Source organism: Anser anser, assembly GCF_964211835.1.
Source record: "Anser anser genome assembly, chromosome: 5".
Lineage (NCBI taxonomy): Eukaryota > Metazoa > Chordata > Aves > Anseriformes > Anatidae > Anser > Anser anser.
In genome coordinates this window covers 13,487,667-13,512,416 of record NC_139725.1, presented here as the reverse complement: position 1 = coordinate 13,512,416, position 24,750 = coordinate 13,487,667, and the positions used below count along the sequence as shown (strand labels likewise).

The window sequence follows — 24,750 nt, the reverse complement described above, 5'->3', positions numbered from 1 at the left end:
GTAACACTGAATTAATTATGACTTGCTTAAGGAGATAACTAATACCTATATGTTGATACTCAAACCATTTAAGCTTATGAGACATCATGCAGGCATTTTCTGACTGTGGCACTTCCACTCCTTTTGCCTGGAGACCCTTCAAAGCGAAAGTCCATCTAAATATTTCTGTTTTGTTCTTACTCTCAGTTCTCTGAACAGAACGATGCTGTTCTTTTTCAAAAACTGTTTCTATATATAACTACTTGATCCTACTTCCACTCCAGGCATAAAAATCACTTTTGTGAGTATCTTCATTTCTCTGCAATGTTTGCAATGAATGCCAATCTACTAAACAGCAGGATGGGACTACAACCATCAATAATGTTGCCATATACTATATTTAAAAATTAAGCCAAGTTAAATGTTTTCATGTTGATTTCACTAGGTATAGAATTACTCACCCTACTAATATTTTCAGCTGTGTCTATCTGAATGGTCTCAATTTTGATTGCAAGATTTTGAAGTCTATTTTACTATCTGCCTGGAAAATAGGCTGGAAAATCTGCCTGACAACAAGGCTTTTAGGAGATTCTGTAACAGAAACAATAATAAAGACACCAATTTCCAATTTTCAGACAATAACCTATCTTAAATAAATTTAGTTTCTTTACACTTTTTTTTTTTTACCATCCCCCATCAAACCAAAAAAAAAGAAAAATAGCATGGGTATTACAGTAATATCCTTTAGATGAAATATATATTTAGATAAAATTTAAACATTTGTTATTGCTGTTGTTTTCTTTTGTTTTTGACAGACATTTTCATATCAAGCAAAAGATTATAACAAGAACTTACCAATAATTTATAAAACATAATGTTCTTTTGGGCTTCAGTTTAACTTATTTTAGGGCTAAAAGGAAGCCTTGACTCTTTACTTCTGCGGCAATGAACAGGTGATCTATATAAGTAAACCCTTCATAAAGAAGGACAAAGGGGAAAAAATATCCTCCAATATATTTACCAGGGGCATTTTTTACTACAAATGGATATTGGAGCACAGTTCCATTATATTACCAGTTATTTTCTCAATGATTTTCTTAACAATGTCCTGAAGATCATTTGTTTATGCTTGTTTTACATCAGAAGAACTTACAGAAACTGCTGGATGAAAATAAAAGTTAATGAGAAGAATTGGTTCTTAGCAGGAAAAAAAAGAAATACTCATGTTTCATAACTAGATCACAATTACTTTTTTAAATTAATGGAAAGCTACAAAAAGCCCAGTGTTCAGTTTCTCTGACATCCTGAAATCATCAAGTTATGTTTTGTAATTGATGCACATTTCATAAAAAGCAGCACTAAATACTGACTTGCAATGATAAAAAAAATTTCTATGCGTAATATGAATTCAGTGAAGAAAATGAAAAAGACAAATAGTACTTTTATCAGGACTGCTGGTGATAGTACTAGCTTAAACATAGTTAAATTTAAAAGAACAAAAATCTTTTACCTGTCTCTCACAATATATAATTTCTACCAGGAAAGAATGTAACTTCTTTTGAAATATACTCAAATTTTTGCCTCATTACACCTGATTGGGCATTACTTTAAACATTTATTGATTTTCACATTGAAATGTATGATTTCAAATTCACCTCTATCAGTTTCATTATTTCTGAGTATTGCATACTCTGGAAATTTTTGACTCAGACTTCTAATCAGAAGAGGATTTCAAAACAGCTCAACTCTAAAGAAATCAATTTTTAACCATTAGAAAAGAACTTTTTCAGCATTTCTAACCGTCTCAAACTCTTGTTAGGAGATTTGCGGTGACCTCAAAGACAATATATCTCTTACAGTAGGCTCAATAACACAGATCAAGCTCTCTCTCCCTCCATCTCATTTCTCTCTATATGTGAAGTGTTTTCCTTAACTGTAAAATCAGCTGGTTAAATCTTACAAAACACCTTCAAAAAACAAAATAAAACAAACAAAAAAAACCAGAACTGTGATATATCAGTAGCTTGATTTCTGCATTAATCCAACTGAAACAAAGGACGGTTTGCTGTTCTGCTCTGTTCTCTCAAATCACCAATCTCCAGAATGCTACATACCAAAGATAAATTTGATTGAATTAAAATGTAAATAATGGAAGTCAGTGTATAAAAAAGGTATTAAGAATTAGAATAGACATGAATCAATTTCCTTTGTAAGATTCTGCAAGTGAAGTATGGGAACAAAACATAATTAATACAGTTGTATGGAAGTTGAAAAGGTTTTTTAGGTTAATATAAAATATTCATTGGATTTATGTACAAGGAAAATTACTGTGAAGGAAGAACTAGTTCATGGAATAAAATTTTTGTTTGTTTGTTTGTTTATTGCAATAGATTCTCAATAACTTTTTATGGTTTGGGTTTGCAATTTTCATTTAGTCCTTTTGATTACTGTTGCCTGGTTGGTTTTAATAAATTAAAAATTATTTTTGTGTACCCACAGTATCTTCTGTCTTGAATTATACATATAAGCATATTAGTTAATTTATATTTTAAAATTGTAGGTCAGTGAATACTTGAAAGCTGGCACTACCTCCAAATCATAGAGAATCATAAAATCATTAGGGTTAGAAAAGACCTCCAAAATCTTCTGGTCCAACCATCACCCTACTACCAATGTCACCCACTAAGCCATGTCCCTAAACACCAAGTCCAACCTTTCCTTAAAACACCCCCAGGGACAGTGACTCCACTACTTCCCTGTGCAACCTGTTTCAATGCCTGACCACTCTTTCTGAGAAGAAATGTCTCCCAATTCCCAACCTAAACCTCCCGTGGTGCAACTTGAGGCCATTCCCTCTAGTCCTATCACTAGTTATCCGTGAGAAGAGGCTGACCCCCAGCTCCCCACACCTTCCTTTCAGGTAGCTGTAGAGAGCAATAAGGTCTCCCCTGAGCCTCCTCTTCTCCAGACCAAACAACCCCAGTTCCCTCAGCCGCTCCTCACAGGACTTGTGTTCCAGGCCCTTCACCAGTTTTGTAGCCCTTCTCTGGATATGCTCCAGGGCCTTGATGTCCTTCTTGTACTGAGGGGCCCAAGACTGTACAAAGTACTCGAGGATGTGTACTGAACATGAACGGCTCTGCCATTTTTTGCCCTCTGGGCAGCCCTGCCTTAAAAACGTTCATCATTGATCAAACCAAGGCTAGAAACAGCAAAGTCAATATTCAAATGTAACCTCAGGAAACTTTGTTTCAGGTTTCCTTTTTCAAGCTATCTTTCATCTTAGTGGCTTGGCACTTTATGGGAGCACTTACTGTTATTTAAGCATGTAAATGTCATTGTCCACCATGTAATGCAGATATGAAGTCTAACTGTATACTGACCTGTCCTTAATCTCTTTTCTTTTCCCATTTAGTGTATTGTTTCTTCTTTATTTTTTTTTAAACTTGGTTATTTTATAGCCCCCCTTCAATGTATTATTGGAGAATGCAACCCGGTTGTCATAAATCAGCAAGTAAAAATGAGGCCTACTCTTTTTTTTTTTTTTGCATGTTAACAATGATCACAGAACATTATGACCTAGGAATTAAAAATATTCATGCTCAAAATATTCTTACAAGAGAGTTTTAATCTTTAGTCTTACAAGAGAGACATGGACTTACAAGAAAGTCTCCACTGAAGGGTCATGAAGATGATGAAGGGACTGGAGAACTTCTCCTTTGAGGAAAGCCTGAGAGAGCTGGGACTGTTTGGCCTGGAGAAGAGATGACTGGGGCGGTGGGGGGGGTGGGAGGGAGGGAGAATGCATGGAAATACCTCAAAGGAGACTGTAAAGAAGATGAAAAAGATGGAGCCAGGCTCTTTTCAGTGGTGCCCAGTGACAGGAAAAGAAGCAATGGGCAAAAACTCAAACACAAGAGGTTCCATCTGAACATCTGAAAGCACTTCTTTACTGTGTACGTGACAGAACACGGGCACAGCTTGCCCAGAGAAGCTGTGGAGTCTCCATGCTTGGAGATACTCAGAAGCTGTCTGGTCATGGCCCTGGGAAACCTGCTCTAGGTGGCCCTGCTTTAGCAGGGGGGTTGGACCGAGTGACCATATAAGACATTTAATTCTGTGTAGAAGAGATTACTATCTAAACTGTTTTGCCCAGGATAGACTTTGGAAACCTCAAAACTCGATGTTGATAATACAACTAAAATAAGTGTCACGAAGAGTCTATATAATTGATAAAAATAAAGGTAAATATACAGATTTAAACAATTTTTGTCATTATAGGAAAGAAACACCATTTACTCAATTATTATTCTATGTACTGTCTGCAAATTATAGGAAAGCAATTCTTTAAAATGATATTTTCTGACTTTTTGGCCTATTTCTGTAATTTACACTGATATCCTGTTACAAGTATTCACTTTAATAATTTTATATATATAATTAAAAACAACTTTTATTAAAATCTTGTATACAAAGCGTTGTATGTACTGTATGTAGGAGTATATTGTTTACAAGAAATGTAACTAATGATAAATTTTAATGCATTTTCATATATTTATTTTAAAAATCTAGGAAATGCCATGCTGATTTCAGAATATGTTGGAAAAAATCTTAAAGGTGCAGTTCTGCAGAAAAACCTTTTAATTTTGGTTAAGAATTTCAGACTTACTGAGAGGACAGAGGATAAAAGAAAAATGAGAGCAAAATCTATACAAATTTGGGGAGACAAGAAAAACATAGAAAACCTCAGGATGATAAAATATCTTTCAAATTTACTGGCAATTAAGTATTCTCTGCAGATTCATACTGAAGCCACACTGGAAATAATACAACAGATCAAGTGTCAGTATCATTCTTCCTCAGTGATCACGCCATTTCAGAAGATTAGAATTTAACACACTCTGTAGTGCTAGTGGCTAGCCAGTAGGGATCATAGAAGCAGTCTTTCTTTGCTGAATGTTTTCTCTCTCTGGAGCACTGAAATTCAAAGTACTGGCATTCATTAATTAGAAAAAAATCTGATCATATCAAGATCATGTTCAGCCTTCAAACAAGTAGATGTAGAGACTAATTTAAAAATATATGTAGAGAGCTAAAAGCAAACATTATTTGTACTTTCATCAGCAAGAGCCCATATTGCAGGAAATAATTATCTATTTCAAGACTTTTGTGAAAATATGTAGTCTTTTTAAGCCGTGTATGCTTAAGTGCTCCATTGGTTTATAGCTTATTATAGTAAATGCAAGGCTCACAAAACTGCCTGTAACTAAATTCTGGGGTCACGTTGAGCAGGCTACCCAAGACCATGTCCAGATGGCTGTTTCAGTTGCTTACTTTGCCAAGCATGAGTAAAAATTCAGCTGAAATTTTCGATATCCATTTTCCATTTCAATCTACTTACTTTTAGAAAACATTCAACCATTTCTAAAACCTAATTTCTGGAAAAAAATCTCATTTCCAACTAGAATTTTTTAGTGAAAGTTTTTTAGCATCTTGAAGCTTTGAAGAACAGACTAAGGTATAAATGCTGTCTCAATGTGTAAACATACAAGTATGTTTAAGCACCAATCTGTAAATTGCATTTTGTAAAACTAAAAAATGTTGATTTCAGACCTCTAAGATGTCTCTTGAGTCCCTGAACCTCTAGGTGAGGGCTGGAGGAGCAAAGTCCCTCCAATGTAATCGAAGATCAGGTTCAAGATCACCTGATGAAACTGAACAGGTACTAGTCCATGGGGCGCAATGACATGCATTCTAGGGTCCTGAGGGAACTCTCTGATGAAGTTGCCAAGCCACTCTCCATCATGTTTGAAAAGTCTTGGAAGTCAGGTGAAGTCCCCAGTGACTGGAAAAGGAAACATCAACCCCATTTTTTAAAAGGGTAGAAAGGAGGACCTGTGGAACTACAGACCAGTGAGCCTCACCTCTGTGCCTGGGAAGATCATGAAAAAGATCCTCCTGGAAGCAATGTCAAGGCATATGCAAGACAAGGAGGTGATCCGAGACAGCCAGCACAGCTTCACCAAGGATAACTAGTGCCTGACCAATCTGGTGGCCTTCTATGATGGAGTGACTGAATCAGCTGACAAGGGAAGAATGACTGATGTCATTTACCTCAACTCCTGTAAGGCCTTCAACACGATCACACGACGTCTTGATCTCCAAATTGGAGAGAGATGGATTTGAAAGGAGGACCATTCAGTGGACAAGGAATTGGCTTGAAGGCCTCACCCAGGGAGTGGTGGTCAATGGCTCCATGTCCAGGTGGAGGCCTGTGACGAGTGGTGTCCCTCAGGAGTCTGCCTTGGGACTGGTACAGTTTAATATCTTTGTCAATGATATACACATGGGATCGAGCGCACTCTCAGCAAATTTGAAGATGACACCAAGCTGAGCAGTGCAGTTGACAGAACAAAAGGAAGAGATGCCATCCAGAGGGACCTGGACAAGCTTGTGAGTTCTTATGGATGAAAAGCTCAACATGAGCCACCAGTGAGGGCTTGTAGCCCAGAAGGCCAACAGCATCCTGGGCTGCATCAACTGAGGCACAGCCAGGGAGGTGATTGTCCCCATCTACCCTGCCCTCATGAGGCCCCACTTTGGGTACTACATCCAGGTCTGAGCCCTCAACACAAGAAGGATGAGGACCTCTTAGAGTGGGTCCAGAGGAGGGCCATGAAGATAATCAGAGGACTGGAGCACCTCTCCTATGAAGAAAGACTGAGAGATGTGGGGATGTCCAGCCCAGAGAAGAGAAGGCTCTGGGAAGACCTCACTGAAGCATTTCAGTACTTAAAGGGGGCTTATAAAAAAGACATAGAGCAATTCTTTATACAGGCAGATAGGACAAGGGGGAACAGTTTTAAACTAAAAGGTGGGAGATTTAGACTAGATGTTAGGTGTAAATTCTTCATGCAGAAGGTGATGAGGCACTGGAACAGTATGCGCAGAGAAGTTGTGGATGCCCCATCCCCGGAAGTGTTTAAGGCCAGGTTGGATGGGGCTTTGAACAACCTGGTCTAGTGGAATGTGTCCCTGCCCATGGCAGAAGGGATGGAACTAGATGATCCTTAAGGTCCTTTCCAACCCAAACCGTTTTATGATTCTATGACTGATCTACAAATAGAAAGGTCTTTAACAATGCCACTTTTACAACTTGAAATTCAAGTCACTTTAGTTTATATTAGAAGTTATTTCAATCTGGGGTGTGTGTGGGTGTGTGTGGTTGTGTGTGAATGCCTATTGGATTACCATTATCTTTTTTATTTTTTATTGTATTTGTTTCACTTTTTATTTCAAACATGCTATATTAAAGTTTACCAGCAATAGCCTCTATTTACTATTCTCTTCCCACAAAAATTGGACTCATATCTGGCCCAAAACACAGATGCAGACTCCTGAAGGACTGTATCTCAAATCTAAAATTTGAACTAAGTAAAAAATCTCTGCCAAAGCACTAGAGTCCTCTTAATAAGTATATTATTTTTAAATACATTGAATAAATACAATTTAAAAGATGCTTATGTATGCAACTGCAATCATAGTTATGTTCCACATAACAATAAAGGAAGTATTAAAATAGTTGTACATGAGAGAAGCTGTAATTAAAAAATTATAATAATGAGAAATTTTTTGAGTTGTCTTACCTGACCAGTGTCCAGTGGTGGTACCAGATCTGTCAGTACATGTCTCACTTACAGGCCTAAACACAGTTTCCCAACCACCAGTAGCATAGCGCCAATTCTGAGACTCTAAAATGAGTGTTCGCTGAGTGCCATAAGCGATCATGAAGCAGTAGACTACATGATGAAGCTGACAACCATAGCCACAGCCTTTGTTGATATTACACACAAGTTTCTTAGCTTTGCTGCAGTCCTTCGGGTTCTATAAGTATGGATGAAAAAGTAAAGCTGAAGAGAAGATATACACAAAGGCATACATACTTTTTTTTGTGAAAAACTGTCAAATGTCATAAATCACACAAGTCTTCCTGCTATATTACATCTCATTAAAATGAATGAGCAAGCTTCAGCTCCATAAAAATTTTATGTGAATTCTTCACAGTGAACATGAACAGTTATTGAGCATACTCCACTATCCTAATGTAAAATAGAATACCTTCAAGATTTTAAATTATTTTCTCATTTGTAAATCTGTTTGAAGAACGTAACATTTGTACTCAGAGTTCACATTTAACTAACATGATTCTCAGGCCTGTAATGAGCTTTCTTAATTTTCCTTTGGTGTTTTTCCAAGTTTATTAGTTCTTTTTCAATGAGTATGCATAACTTCTAAAAAAAATTGAAAATTTTCACCTGTCTACAGAATAGAACACTTACTAATGAACTACTTCCCAGACTAACTTACTACACACCATATACAGAACATAAAACACGTAGCTGAACAGATTGATAGAAGTACTACCTATAAAATAAGGTACTATTATACTTCTATAATCCAAGAAACCACAACAAAGGAGGCATATGTGAGTAGGATGTGAATACCAAATACCAACCATTAAATATTTTTAGGTATGTGAATGAAACAACGATATAATCTACCTAAGTTTTTCTTTCTGTAAAACACAGTAGTTTGCTGTATACATTCATACTTGCATGTCTCTAGACATACTTCTGCATTGCAAAAAGCTTTTTTATAAAATCCCTAGGTTGTAAAGTTAGTTTTCAGCTATACTGCCAGAATATTGATATTTAAGCATGAATATAAACTCTCTCATATCTAACCGACTTTAAATGAAATTTTCTATAATTCAAGCTTTGAGCAAATCAGATCTTTTAAAAAATCCAGCAAACGCCTTCTGGAGAACTAAGATCTTAAACATAATCTGAATAGTCCAAGTCCTAAAACACTTAATAAAAAAACTAACTTGTGGATTGAAATTTGTAAAGGAGGGGACAACAGCTCTGATCTGAAAATCAACAAACAAAAACCACACTGTTACTTCAGCATTTCAGTTTTTCGTTTTAAGAAAAAAAACATCAGGGATGGTGGTGAAGGTGTCCACTAAATGGATACAGCTGGACTCACCCAAATAAGGCAATATGTAATTATTTTCTACCTTTTAAGCATTGCCAGTTTCCAGCTCCTTCTTCCCCTAAAAAGTTGTACTTTAGGCTGCAAATGACCTTGCCTGTCTAGGTTGCAAGGCAAGTAGTACATCCAGGTTTCCTTTGCAAGAAATCTAACACCCTAATTTTTTCTTAGTACTTAACAAACTTTGTAAGGAGGTACACAGGCCGTAGAAAGGTAGTTACATAGAAATGAGATACAGAAGTCTGGCTGACATCTTTTTACTGCATCTGGGAAATCGCCTATTACATTGCAGATCTACAAAACTGCATTAGTGCTCAGGGTGGTGTTTATTCTTGGATTCAATTAATGTTCATTGGTTTGCCTGTTTCAAGGAATAACCTTGAATGCCTTCTTTTAAATAACTGACTTAGGTAGCTACTTTCTCTCCATAAGACTTATTTAAAATGGCTCCTCTACATCTATTTAAAAATTATTTTAGCTGAGATATACCAAACAGGAACCATAAGCCTCTAAATAAAATTATTTAAAAGTTATTTTTAGTATCTATGGTTCACCAGAGAAATGCTGACACTACATCTTTACAAGAAGAATAAAGAAACTGAAGCAGATTCCACACTATTATGACTGACTGCTCTGAATATTTAAGTCTTATTAATTTTAACTGTAGTATGCCTTCTGAAAAGATCAGACTCTGGTTCCCTACTCACTTTCTCCATAGTAATCAAGATTTTGTAGACGTCTGTGTGTCACATGCCCTTCTCAGTTCTCTTTGACTGAAATCTTCACCTATTAGTCTTAGTTCTCAGAGTTGCCAGTTTCATATATTAGATCATTCATGTTTCTTTCCGCTTCAGGTTTTCTAGTTTTATTATATCATTCCTGACACTAATGGGCTAGAACTGCACAGTACATCCTTAATGTAGATGCGCTGTTAAATACTGTTGAGCATGGAAATGATATTTTCATAGAATTACCTGTGGTAACTCCAAGATCCTGTTACTCAGTGGTATTAAGTCAACTGTATATGTGTATCTGCACTGATGACTGCCTTCCCTCATGTACGTAACACATAATTCAGTGCAGATGACTGTAATCTACAGTAGTTTTCTTAACCAGTAAGAAATACCATGACTGGATTATTACCTAACAGTGTGAGATTCTTCTGCATCTGTTAGTCTCAAAATGTTGAGAATGCTCATGGTATTAAAACCAGCTATCTTAAATAAATGATTTAAAATGCAACATCTTTTTCTCAATTTTCTAGCTCTAATTAAAACCAAAAAGAGAGAGGGAGAGAGAAAGACTGAAATCCTGGAAAGTATTAATGTAAAATGGTGTTTAAAAAAAAAAAGTGAAAACATGGAAAATGTTTGGAGGGAGATTATACCTATAGTGGGAAATACCCACTACTGAGTGGGTATTTACTTTTCCCTTAAACAAACAGCAATATTTTATGTGGAACCACCAGCGAGAATGATGAGATCAGACCATATTTCTAGTCATATATATTCTAAATAAATCAAAAGACTAAATAGATCTCATGCTCTCAAACAAATTATTCTTGCCATGATTTCAATTACTGTTTCTTATTCCCAGGGAGTGACTCTTGAATAAAACAAAACCATGGTCCGCTAAATATGTAAACCACTGAAAGATAGTGAAACACAACAGTACTTTCTTCATGTAACATGTGGCTCCAAAACTAGATTTTCTGCTATTTTTCCATTCAGATTATTAGCATACAATAGTAGCAGCAAAAATCAAATAAAGTCAAAACTGTCAGAAACATGATAACCTGAAACACATAAACATAGGCTATACCCATACTGGGAAATCAAATGTGCTTGATAGTTATTCTTGCTGGCATAGAATATACTGCACCCATGTTATTAAACTCTCTAAATCTCTTAGAATAGGGTAGCCACACAAAGCAGATTTATAAAGTGTCTCATGCTAACTCTGAAGCACAGCCAAATAACTGTTTGGGAGAAAACTACTTCATATGAGTCGAAAGCATGCCAGGAGCTGTTCTAACTATTTAAGAGTATAGAATATTATGTTCCAGTGTCTGGGAATGTTCCCTGTCATTGTTTGACTAGAGTAAAAATAGTCTTAGGACTATTTCCCATCTCCCACCTCCCACTTCTCTTGGTGCTCAAAGAGCCTCCTTCTCCAGGGGTCTTTTAATTAGCATATTCACAGAGCCATCGGGATCAGATGGGAAAGATGTCAGAAATAATGCTTAAATGCCTCATAACCAAGTGGGCAGTTAGCCACCAAAATACCTGACAAACTAGCACAAGTAAACACTGCTATTTAACATGCATTTTACTAAGAAAAATGACAGTTTTGTTTGTATATGTTAAGTGTTTAGAGAAATGCGTTATCATCTAATGAATCAGGACAGTTAAGACTGGAGTGGGCGAGCAGTCCACTACAAATCACAAGGTAACCTCATAAACACAAAAATGTTATTTTAAAAAGGTGTTGATTTTTATATTTTCAATAAATACTTTATTGTTTAATGCTACGCAGTCTCATGGAGGAGACAGTCCCACCCAGATTTTGTGGAAAATCCCAGTTTTTGAGAGAATGATGTCAAGGAAAGATCTTCCTCATCCTAGTTATCACAAAAGCAATTCACACAATCTTCTATTCCCCTTTCTTTCTGATGGCACTTTTAATGGGTAATGGGTCCTTTTCATACTAGCTCCCCTTCAGTACTGGGGGGGAAGTTTCTTCCTTTGCTAATCAGAAACAGTATGAATTTGATCTTACATGTTATTACTACCATGTGTGTTGTAGGGAAAGAGAAGGAGTCTAATCTGCCTCTAACGTTAATTCCTCTAACTCACACCTACACTCCTACGATAAACACATCACAAGAAAAACATTGCAGCATGCAGGTGGGCTACACATGAAGCTCCTCAATCCACTACATACAAATTCTAGAAGAAAACTTCGTGTAGATATCAGCAGTGATAGCACTTTGTAAACAAGTTATTACCCTAATACTATACTTAGAGATACTGAATTTGCTAAAAAGCTAATGAAGATGACACAAGACATGTCTTAAGAAATACTCAAATCATTTTTACATTTTATTTAAAGTATGGAAATGATTGAAAAAACTCAATTCCTTTCCATACCTTCACAAAAAGTCAGAAAAAATGGCTTGCCATCTGCTTTTCCTCTTTAATTCTTTTGTTTTACTTCTAAATCTTTCTATTTTGCCCAGAAAGATTAACTTTTAAAATGCTTGGATTCGTTCATTTGTTTAAGTTTTTGGGTTTTTTTCTAGTCTTATAGGGAAGTAATCAAGCCCACTCTTCCATTACTGTGCAATTAATTCAATGATCTGACGAAGATGGGAGAAGAACTGAAAAAACAAGATGAGCTTGCAATATCAAACAGTAAAGACGGTTCAATACACAATGAAACTGTTTACAAAAAAATTTAATAAGTGCCAGAGATGTGCAATCAAAATAATCCACTGACCACTCACTGAACAAGAAGTCGTATTACAAATATAATCACATATAAATGTGATCGCAAACCTGAATCTGAGACAGAATCTGTTCATCTTCTGTTCAGTGATGTCCCCTTAGATACAAACACAACTGTCATTATCTCCTTTCAATTCTGTTGATCACTAGTGGCACTGACTCATTTCAAATTAAATGATTATATGTAGGTCAAATGATGGAACTTTAACCAGATAAACTTGACAACCTTGTCTACTATTAAAGACAAGTACAAGACTGACAATTAGTTGTGAAGGGTACATCCCTTTGTACATACGCAGAGTGCCCTGAGCCTTTTTGTTGCTGTTATTTTAACATGATTGCTTTTATTAAAAACACCTATTATTAACTTTAATGGGGGGAGGGATGAGAAGAGAAAATTTAATATACTTTCTTAAGACAGAAAAAAAAATAAGTTACAGATTAAATCAACAAAAATACTGGTAAATCCAGACACCTTTGAACAAAGTCTCTCTTATGGATACATACACCACCCCAGCTAAGCAGTATGAGTATGGCAGACTATGATGTTATTGACTACTTTAATAACATTTTTACCTGGCTAATATTTTTAACCTCCAAATTAGAACAAAATGCCAGTTTTGCATATTTTTTTTTAGTTGGAAGCAAAAAATATTCTGCTATTGGAAGATGGCATGGTGAATCATAAAATCCCTAAAATACATAAAACAAAAAAGTAAAGAGCAAGAAAGCAAACCACCCCCTTTTTTATCGTTTGCTCACTCCATCCTACTTCTAGAATAGAGTACTATACTACACAGTACTATTGGAGCCCTTGTCTGACAATTTAAACATCAGACTTCTCTTCAGACTTATCTCTGAATGTACAGTCTTTTGCTTAAACATAAGCTCCTAGCCTTTTAAGTGTTGCTCTAACTACAGGGAACAAGCTAAATGTAGCCTCATTAAATCAAATTTATGGTAATACCATCCAAATGAAGTAGCAGTCATCACTATTCACAATCATTCAGCTGAATGATTTCCCAGGGAGACGTCCCAAAATAATGCAGCTATCATGGTTCAACGTGTCCCAGCGAGAAACCACGCAGTACTATTATTCTTCACCACCCCCCCGCCCCCCCCCCCCCACACACACACACTCCCCCCCCCCAAAAAAATTGCTTGGATGTTCCACATCAGAGTTTTTGGTATGGAGTTGGGAAGGTTGTTGTTTGTTGATTTTTTTGTACATGGTTATTTTATGAATAGAGGAATAGAGATAATTAATGAATATCTGTAGTTTCAGACCACAGACAGCATTACATTGCTTACTCACAGTCAGCACTACACTCTTCAAATTCCTGAAATCCACAAATGTATTTTTAAACATAATTACTAGAAAACACATCTATTAGTCTTCAAAACATAGTCACAGGCACATTCCAGTTTTGGATCATCAATCAGTCAAGACAAGAGATATTTTAAGCTTTAGAAGTTCTCCAAAAGCTTATGTCCAGCTTGGTGTATAGGCATGTAGGCAACAGTTTCCACCTTCAAATTTTTTTTTTTTTCAGTCAGAGGAATAAAGATAAAAAGGCAAAGAGAGATGACAGTAATTATATATGAGAATGACCCACTTCAGACTGTAACTACTCATAAGAAACTCTATTTTGTAGCTTTGAAGAGTAGGCTAGATTTCCACTCTGAAGTCTGGGCAATATTACACACATTCAGAATTGCCATGCCTTAGAGTTTGAATCTTTTATATGGTAACAGTAGAGACCTGGAGGTAAATTACCATCCATAAACACATTTAGGCACTAAACAATTCTATCCACAGTTTCTTGCTACACTGTAATTTTTCTGGTTTTGGTGGTGGTGTTTGTGTGTGTTTGTGTGCATGCCTGTGTGTTTTATGTTTTGCTTCTGTTTTTTAGCAACCAAATTTCAAAGAAAAAGTAGGCTTGGAGTAAGGGCCAAAGTGTTGTTAAAGATCAAGAACAGACTACAAAAAAAAAAAAGGCAAAGCAGTTAAATATCAACAAAATTTTAAATTATTTAAGTCTAGAGAAAATTGTCATAAATTCCAGAAGAGAATCACCAAAGTTAGCAGAAAAAAAGCACAGTGGAACAGAAAAAAAATTGTTTCAAATTCAGCTGAATTAAAAATCTTGGTCATCATTTTCAACAGCTCCTCCTTGTCATAAGGTTAATGGAGATCTATTGTTAGCTAAGGAATACCTTAGACTGTATAAAAAGGTAAGGAAAAACATATTTTGGTAATATTCTATAAAGCAATGCTATTGTCCGCTACTGAATGCTCACTTCTAAAAGGGGAAACATCAGGGAGAAAAATTAAAGGTATTATAAATTCTCACACATGAAGAATGACTGAAAAGTTAAGGTATATTTACCTTGAAAAAGAGATGTATAAAAGAAACACAGTAAGCATATGAAAGAAATAATAGTTTAGTGAGAGAAGGCTTATCACATATATATATTTCATGTTTTAGTACTAGAAACCCTGAGCATTCAATACGGCTAAAATGTTTTGAATTCTAAACTAAAAGACATAAAAAAAAAAACCAGGGTATTAATACCTGTTTATAAAATATCCATTTAATTTGTTTTAATGTGTTGCTGCTTATTTTCTAAGCACAAAAATAGTGATATTTTTAATGACCTGTTGATTTGCTAAAAATATCAACCTTTATCAAAGCTATAGCTACATTTTTTGGAAAACACATACTACCATTTTCAATTTAAATCTCAAAGACAAGTATTAAGAAAACATATGCCCTTTCTAGATCCTTCCATGTAAAACGGCTGCATAAAATGTGGATCTGATGTACAGCTTCAATACAATGTTCTTAATCTCTATCATCTACCAGTCATGAGTTAATAAAAAACAAAAAACAGCATAATTCCTTCTGTAATATAGAAACTTAAGAAAAAAAATGAGAGAAGAAGGAAAACACTTTATTATATGCTTCTCTCTGCTATAGGATGAACCCATAATGCTTAATTTTATATTTTAAATACATGAACAAATATGAAAAATTGTTCAGTTCTTCCCATGTGAGAAATATTAGTATTGATTCCTTTTTAACTAATTTGTAAAAGAAACAGAGAAATGAAAACAGCCTGTATGATGGAAATTGAGCCAAGTATATTAGACCCAATTCAAATTCTGAACATAATGCCACAACTTTCTATAAATCATCTACTCATTGTGATTATCAGGTTTTCTTCTCAATGTAATGAGATAAAGACACTTACCCTTCTCAGAAGTACTTGGTGACATAATATACTTTCTGAAAGTCTTTTACTAGTTTTGCTACAAATACAAAATATTATTTAGTATTCTGCGTTTGTTGTGAATTGGCGTTGGTTTCATTCTTAGTACTGTTTTTACTTTTTTATTAAATAAGTTACCTCCATATGGAGGAAAGCCCTTTGTTATATACTGTACATACCTAAAGAAATTTTAGGAGGATCTAATTGGGCTTTCAGCTCTTTGTAGGTAATTTTATTTCAATTTCACTACAAAATAATGTAAGCATTTAAGTTTTGTCTAAATCTTATAGACATACACAAGGCATATATATACGTTAAAAAGGCTTCTTGAGCTCAAATATTATGAGTACCTGTGAGAAGTCTCACACAATTTTTGAAACAGACTAGGACTGTACAGCATTCCATACAAGCACTTCAGTTTTGTGTACTCATTCCTCAGAGTGGGCTGCTTGCTCAGAATTTTCATATGAAGACTTTCATGTTTTTTTTTTTAACACTATGAACATATATATGTTCTTATACTCTAACAGATGTAGATACAAAGCAAAGATTTAACTTTTGTAATAAAATAAAGAATCCAAACAGAAAAGTACAACCAAGTGGAAACCATGTATACAGAAAAAAAAAAAACACAGCAGATATCCTTCTGCCCAGTTACAAACAGAACTGTAAATAGCTGTTTCTTATTATCCTCTTTTGCCTGAAATACTACTATTCCACATATGCATAAAATAATTCTCAAAACAAATGTTCTCATTTCTATTGTATTCAATTCATTCATACATAAACATTTACTTAAAACTATCATGTAATTATTCTGTTACAAAGATATAGCTAAGTGTTCTATCAAAAAAATTTTTAATGTTTCTCTTGATTTAAAAGCTGTATTGTTCCTACCTGTAGGTAAGTTATTCTCCTCTGTACCAGATCTGTTAGATCTTTGGCCTCTTTTTCCCGCCAATCTCCTGCTCCGTCTGTTTGACTGAGGTAGTACAAGTCCGTCATTATTGACCTATAAACACCAATGGGAAACAATCTTGAGAAAAGAGGAAACAATCCTAACTTTGAAGGATTAGATGAAATCAAAGAAAAATGAAACAGTTATTCCAACAATAGCCTCAAAACCAGTTCCTTCATGCCACCTCCTACCCTACAATCCAAACAGCAACCAAGAAAGACTGCGTCCTCCATTTAACATATGTTCCATAACGATAAGTAATTATAGAATTAAACAAGTGATGGGCTAGAAAATACATCCTGAATCATTTTTGTGGATACTAGAGAAGATGCTCTTTGAATGTAGTCACAATACTGTGACCAACAGACAGTCAATACTGTCTTGAGACCATGAAACTTAATCTTATGAATTCATGGAAGAGGTTTCAGAAACTACCCACAATCCTTTTCTAAAAAAATATTTACTCTGTAAAAGTCTGAAGTAAATCAGGAACAGAGAAATTCACATGTGTTATCACACAGACATGATGATAAGTTACTGCAGATTTAACACACAGTCAGGGAGACCTCCTTTCTTTGATTGCTCTTGCTAGGAAACGTGTATTCTTTAGCTTTACTTCTGCTATGTTCTTTTGCATGCAGCAGACCACCACAATAGCTTAATAAGACAGATTTATAAAAGACATGGATAAATATCAAAGACCAGGGCCGGGCTCCATATAGAAAGCCAAAGTAGGTGGACTGGTGATCACTTAGCCTGAGATAGCAAAGTGCAGACAAAAGATGAGCCTGAATAGGATTATTACAGGATATTGTGGATAGCCAAATGGCAGAAAGAAATAATTTCAGATATTGGACTTGTAGATCCTTATTAAGTCAAATTTCGTCTTTCATTGTGTTACTAACGAACAATATCAACTGGTTGTTGCTATTTTTGTTTCGTATCATAAACTAAATCTTGGAGCTGCTCTGAAAGCATTTTGCTCCTAGAAAGCAGAGTGGAGTAAAGAATCTGGCTCTGTATTTCATCTGCATTTGATTGTCACACACAAAAAAAGGCAGAGGGGGGGTGGGCATCTTTAACACGTTTTTAAAGTCTAGACATTTATTCTAGCCACATGGCAAAATCATGTATAAATATCCTAGACACTGTACATCAATAAATAAAAACTCAGAGGAAAAAAGATGTTAGATGTTCCACTAAACTGAAATAATGTGAAAATATGTCCAACACTATGCATCAAACCTTGGCCAGCTACCACAAATCTACCACAAATACAATGATGACAACTGTTCAACAGGATGAGAAGGAATGAAACGTGTTAACAGCCACTTTGCAGACAATAGAAAGCCAACATAGAACACAGTCATGACAACTAGTAGATTAATCTGTTCTTTTTTGTTAACTCTATATCAAGTAGTCTTTCCACTGTTAAGATGAAGCTGCACTCAAAGACCCTCTTCCCTATGGCAACTACAATAACATAATTACATATTCCAATGCAGGAAACTCTGCATTGGGCTACGTTGTTTCTTAAACAGACTAAGTAGTGAAATACTAGACTAAAACATCTATCAAGTCCGGCACCCTTACTGAGAAAATCTACACAACCCCTAGGGCAGAGCCAAGAAATAGCATTTAAGGTATCAGACAGTAGAAGTGCTATCATGTTAGCAATAGACCATTTGCACAACAGCACTAAGGTTACCAAAGAACTCCAATACTACTTAGCTGGAGACACAGAAACCGTCTTTAAGTCTACCATCTCTAAAAACAAGCAAATTTTTAATATGACACAACAAGTTTTCCTCATAAGCAACAAGAAAAATCAGCTGCTTTACTTAGATAGCTATCTTGTCACTGCATGAATTCCTACCCCTGTATCCGCTTTCCCTCATAATGAAGACACTAGAAACTGCCCTAAGTACTTACACTTAACTCTAAGCTTTCTAACCGAAATTAGATTATATGTAACAAAATATGTAAGTAAATTTATGTATATATATAAATATAGTAATACCAGCTTAACATACAGTATTTCATTTATCTCAGATATATAGGCAACAATATTTTCAATCAGCAATTAGCAAAACAGCCAAATTCCAGTGATTCTCAGAGTGAGTAACAGCATCTGATTTGCTCGTCGTAAATTTACGTTCCTTTTTAGGAAAAAGATCATATGGACCGTGTGCAGGAAAAAAGAGACTGGGTAGCTACAGTGCATCCTAAGGAAAAAGGACATCCCATAAACAGCATTGCTTCACAGGCCGAAGGATGTGCACACAAGGAGCTAGGAATCTTCCTGCAGCTTAGGAAAGACTGAGACTAAAAAGAAAGCGGCAGACAGACTTCAAAGGTGAAAGAATGAACTTTCTAAGGAATAGAGGCAACCAAGAGGTGCATTCTGCAACACAAGATCTTTTTTCTACCTGAAGCCAATCTTGCAAATACACCAAGTACACAGACTGAATACTTTAGGAACATTTTTGTATATTTTCTCTTACACAGTTGCTTTGAATTTCCATATTTCAAAAAATTAGTCTACGCTTTATTTATTTATTTATCTTTAAAACAGTTTCTGGCTGTTTGGTTTTCACTTAAAAAGCATCAGAATTCTTTGGGGACCTCACTACACAGGAAAGTCTACACAGATCTGCTTCTAAGACTCAACAGACTCCATGACATTCTTCTTTTGATAAACACCATGTAAAGACTGATCTTATTCAACAAGAAAAATGTTAAAAAAAAAAAAAAAAAAAAGCACAGCTGTTATTCACTGTACCATATATACAAATTTCTTCAAGTACCACAGACTTCTGTGGTGGGACTTAAAACTTTGAGAGGTCTACAATGTACAATTTTCATATTCAGTGTAAAGATGTGTTTCTACCAGGAGTTTCATCTCATCCTTAAGTAAAGACAGATATGAAGATAAGGCTGTCAGACAGAAATACAGATAACTTGCAAGTTGGCCTTAATGAATTAATAGTCATTGGTGCTGGAAGGAAAGGAGTAAGAGAAAGATTCATCCTGGGAGGTAGGGACATAAAAATATTCTGGCATCAAAACAATATTCAAGATTCCACTGTCGCTACTGCCTAATGCAATCTAGAGTATATAAACACTTCAGTAATGTGTACAGAAGTGATTTGGTCCCCATGATGGATATCAGTAAGTTTGCCATAACACAATGTGCTCCAGTTTCAGCACACACAGTTTAAATGATATGTCAAAAGTCAACGACCTGCAGCCCACGAACCTAAGAGAAAATAACTTCTCTGGAGGCAAGCAAACATTTCTGAGTAGAAATAACTATTGAAACCATAGGGAAGTGGCAGCTTCTCTGTTGGTTGACTGTTCAATGGACGATCTGAGGTTTTTCAGAAAATTCTGCTTGGCCAAGCACTACTTCAGTCAAACATGCATTATTGCACTCAGCAGAGAAATAATTAGATGAAACATAATGGCCTATTTTATACAGATAATAACTCTAGATAATTGAATGGTCCCTTCTCACTTTAAACTCCATCAATCTGTGACATTCTGGGGTTTGAAAGATTAAATTACAAAATTAAATAGACTGAAGTCTTTGCCCACACTAATGATCAAACTCATATTTTTAAACTATTTTTTTTAAATGTTGTTTACATGACTTCCAAAAATTTCTTACCAGGTTTTCCTTTTACTACAGTAATATTTTCAAAGGCTCATGCTTTACTACCGATGTTCAAACATGCAGATTTCTCAGATTTTGGGGGAGAGATACTTGTTTAAGGTGGCATATTTAGTTAACTCCAAAATTTTCTTTTGACTGTTTACTAACGAGACAGAAATTGCCACTGAAATCCTGTTGGGAACTTAACATTTTAAATATAATAGGCTTACAGAGATTTTACTGAATTTTTGACACTTCTTGAAATAATTTTGTTGAGCATGAACAAGACTTACACTGAATGTTTTAAGGTATTTCAACAATGATATTTCAACAAAAGGAATTTCAACAATGCGGAGGCCAGAAGATCAACAACTGAAAATATAATTCCAACATAATAATGAAAACTTAAGTAAAGGTAATTTCTATTTGATATATTCTCTGCTAAGTTTTAATTAGGGGGAAAAGTGACTTTTCAGAATGACAATTAGTCCTGAAATTAAGATCTTACCCAATTTTAAAGTACTTATAATTATATAATATCCCCACAATCAATGGAATTTATATTCTAGTATTTATGATCAGATACTATATGATATGATTTTTATATCAAAAAGAAATATATTGAAGGTTTTCTCATGGTTTTGCTGTATGTTCAAATACACGTACATGTACACATACAGATAGATGCAATTGAAAAGCTACAACTGGCATTCTGAGACACAAGTCTTCCAGTTAAAACCCAAATATCAAGTTAAAGCGTCATACTCTAAGCTACAGTGACATAAACTGAATATATAATTTATATCCCATTAAATAAAATTATAATTTTATTTTCATGCTTCAGACATGCTATTTTAGGCAGTAATATCACACCAGTAATTTATCCTAAGAACTTTTTAAAGCAGTACATCAGTATTTTACTTACTTAAATCAATCCACAGTCCTTCCAATATAAATGCAGAAGCAACTAATACAAATACCTTTCCTGATGACCCAGATCAGACAGGAATTCATCAATGCGTCTTTGCAGTTCACTTCCTTCTAGTTTTTTTAACTTCTTTAATTCACTCTGGAGGAAAAACCAAAGTTCTTTAGCCCCATTTTCGATCCTTCTCCTCAGTATTTCATGGTCTCTTCCAAGGCCCCCTATTAAAATTAAAAAAAAAAAAAAAAAGAAGAAACATAAAAGCATCAGCACTTGTAGCTCAATTTTTTATTTTTATTTTTAATAAATATATTAGTGATATGGAATGCCAAAACTAGTTTGAGAAGTAAAAGAAAATGTATCTACCAACCATCTCCTGGCCGCTTCTTATAGTTTTCTATCTGTTCTTTGGCCTTTAAAAGTTGCTCCTCTAAAGCATGTACCTTTCCTGCAGCTGGTCCCTGATCAATGGGACCATCTGGTATCCTAGGATATAGAAAATAAAGAAATTATATGATTTATAAATGTAAGTGATATTTGCTAAATTATTTGTGTTAACAATTCAGCTCTCCTCTCATTTTTGTTCCATGCTGTTTTGCTGATAACGTTCTTGGCATTTTTTTAAACCAGAAGAAATTAAATGTATTAACACAAATTAAGATTTTAAAACCTTGGATTCATGGGAAAAAGTACATAACATAGCTGCAACACATAGATTCAGCCTAGCGTTATGCTGTTTACAAGGCTTCCCCTCACTGAGGATAACAATACTAGGCCCTACTTATTAAAGCAGTATTTGCAGCAGCTCAACTCTTTTCCTGTAAGAAACAGGATAAACATGACCATTTGCTGGACTGACTGGCACACGAGCAAAGCCAAATTGAGTGTTCCTTTACAAGATTCAAGTTCTTGGTACTTATGATTTTCACAAAGGACGTACATTCTAGTCTGGAACGCTGGCTGTGTATTGCTAGAGAACCAGGGTTCCAAGACTGCAACTCCACCTTTTAAGTTAGCCTTCCTACATATAATCGCAAGATGATTTCAGTGTATTTTTTTGGACTCAGCACAAGATCCTAGCTTCTCAAATGCATCATTGTGATAATTTTTCTTGACAACTCTAGTAATCTCAAGTGCTGGTGACCTGAAACAATACTAAAAAATGTGACACCCATTTCTGAAATCTCTGGTATGTGAGCACAGGATAAGTATTTCTATACTTATAAACTTATAAACTTATATATATATTTATATATATATATATAATACTTATATACTTATAAAACCTGTAAGCCACCAATCAGCCCTGAGGGTATTACAGAGATTTGCTCATCACCTCAAATTGAATCCACAAATTAATAAACTGAAACTGTTGAGGAATAAAAATTAGATACCACCGTCTATTTACCTTGTAAATTAAAAATGAATGGAGGGAAAAACATAAACCCTTTCGTCTATGCAAAAATGAAACTTCTGGTGGACCCACAGGATAAAAAGTATTCCATCTTTTTGTAAGATTTTTCTAAGAGCTGATCTTGCATAGGAAAAGAGGAAGCAGATATGTAATGAAAAGTTCCTAGAACTATGAGGAATAGAGAATTCTTAGAGAACATGAAGATAATTCTTCATTCATCACAAACACAACAGTATATGATCATAAAGAGATATTCTCTCCACACACGTGTACGCAGAGTTTCAAGACACAAAAAGGGAAGATCCTTTGCCAGATCACAGATGCCTCTAGCATAGAGAAAATAAGTGCCAGAGGGAGTATCTTCACCCTAAAGCGAAAATTGCATTTCAGTAGGATCTTTAGGAGGTTGTCATTAACTTTAACATCTGTCAGATCTGGATAGTTAAATATCAACATAAATTTAGGTGCTGATGAAAAATCCATTATCACTTAAACATTTGAAAGGGATAAATATCTAATGTGAGCATCAGAAAGGTATATAACATGAAGCATACCATTAATGCCCTTTTTTTTCAGAGTGGGGAGGGAAAGGTAAAAAAGAAGGTTGTGCAATCTCACAGAAAGTTATTAAAAAAATCTACAATCAAAACTCCATATTAGAAGCTAATTAAATGAGTGCAAGATATTTGTTTGGGATTTAAAGCTCTCACCGTTCATTCTACCATGGTAAATAAAAAGGAGTGATCAGTAACTGATCATATATCTGTATTTTTATGCACCGAGGAAGCAAGCATGACAAAACCAGAGAAAATATTCTAAGCTGAAATATGTGTACTCCCAAAATATACTCCTCCTGAACGAACAGGCAAAGACCACACATTCGTGAATTTGATTCTAAAGCAAATACATAGTTAGATGCTATACCAAGATATGGTACTGTATTGCCATGCACAAAAAAATACAAACCAACCCTTAAAAAACATACTGAAACTTATTTAAGTTCTTTCAGTAGTTTAAAACTACAAGGTTGAAATCTATTTGTGATCCACCAACTTGGTATCCCACTTTGGATTGTGACAGGACACCTAACCACAAAATTACTGCAAAGTTTCAAGGAAAAAAGGAATGGCTTATCCTGTATAATTCCAATTCCCTAAATGTAGAATTTGTGAAGAATATTAAGGTAAATGGTACAAAATTGTTACCGTAGGAAATCTTCAGACAGCCCATAAACCCTCTGAACATAAAGTCAGTCTGCTAAAGTAGCAATTAGGTCCTACAGAAGGATGGATAATATGAATGAAGCACAATAACTGTGGTCATCTGATATAATTCAAATTTTAAAGAAGAAAATTATATGCCATTTAAATTTCAACTTGCTTTGGCATACTGCAATAAAAATGTTTACAATACTTATGTTGTCAGATAAAAAGAGCTAAGATGGCAGTAGGGAGGGATTCTCCTAAGCTAGTTGTTTGGATTTTTAAAAATCACATCATTTTAAGATAAAACTAAAATAACGTTTTTTTGAAGTTTCATCTCTTAATCTGTTACCTCATCAGACTTGGAATTGCTGTCTTCCTCACTTTCATCCAGTCTCAAAATTAAGGAAAAGGTTCTTCTCTGCAACCAGCACAGCTTTCTTGTTACTGCCCTCTACAAGTACATCTACTGAGTTGGAGATAAGGCAACATTTGAGGGAAAAGTGTTTGAATTGCAATCCTTATCTATACTCATGGCATCTATGTAGATAACTTCCAGAGCAGACAGTCCTATGAATAACATATACTTATTCATAAGAACTCCTGTTGAAAAACACATGCATAAGTTCCCATACCAAAATCAGCCCTGACAACTGACTTTCTCCTTAACATTTGAGATTTGAGTTTCAAGTGAGTTAATCTAAATTATGATTATTCATACCAACAATAAAAGAACATGTCAGGAAGCATCTAGCACATACCTTTCATTTATTGCTAAAAT

The 24,750-nt window shown here is 35.0% G+C and overlaps 1 protein-coding gene across 7 annotated transcripts in view; it reads right to left on the bottom strand.

Moving 5' to 3' along the window:
* FUT8 (fucosyltransferase 8) overlaps positions 1 to 24,750 on the bottom strand; it is a 141,118-nt gene that overhangs the window by 20,370 nt on the left and 95,998 nt on the right. For 4 of the 7 annotated variants that reach the window (XM_083840451.1, XM_083840453.1, XM_083840452.1 and 1 more), the window contains 4 exons: positions 21,724 to 21,839; positions 21,409 to 21,574; positions 16,713 to 16,827; positions 7,626 to 7,863 (listed from right to left, as the gene is read on the bottom strand). In XM_083840451.1, coding sequence (XP_083696577.1) covers positions 7,626 to 7,863; positions 16,713 to 16,827; positions 21,409 to 21,574; positions 21,724 to 21,839 — 635 coding nt within the window. Of the gene's footprint in view, positions 1 to 7,625; positions 7,864 to 16,712; positions 16,828 to 21,408; positions 21,575 to 21,723; positions 21,840 to 24,321; positions 24,449 to 24,750 lie in introns of those variants that run through there. The other 3 variants (XM_083840454.1, XM_083840455.1, XM_083840456.1) reach the window with 3 other exon arrangements.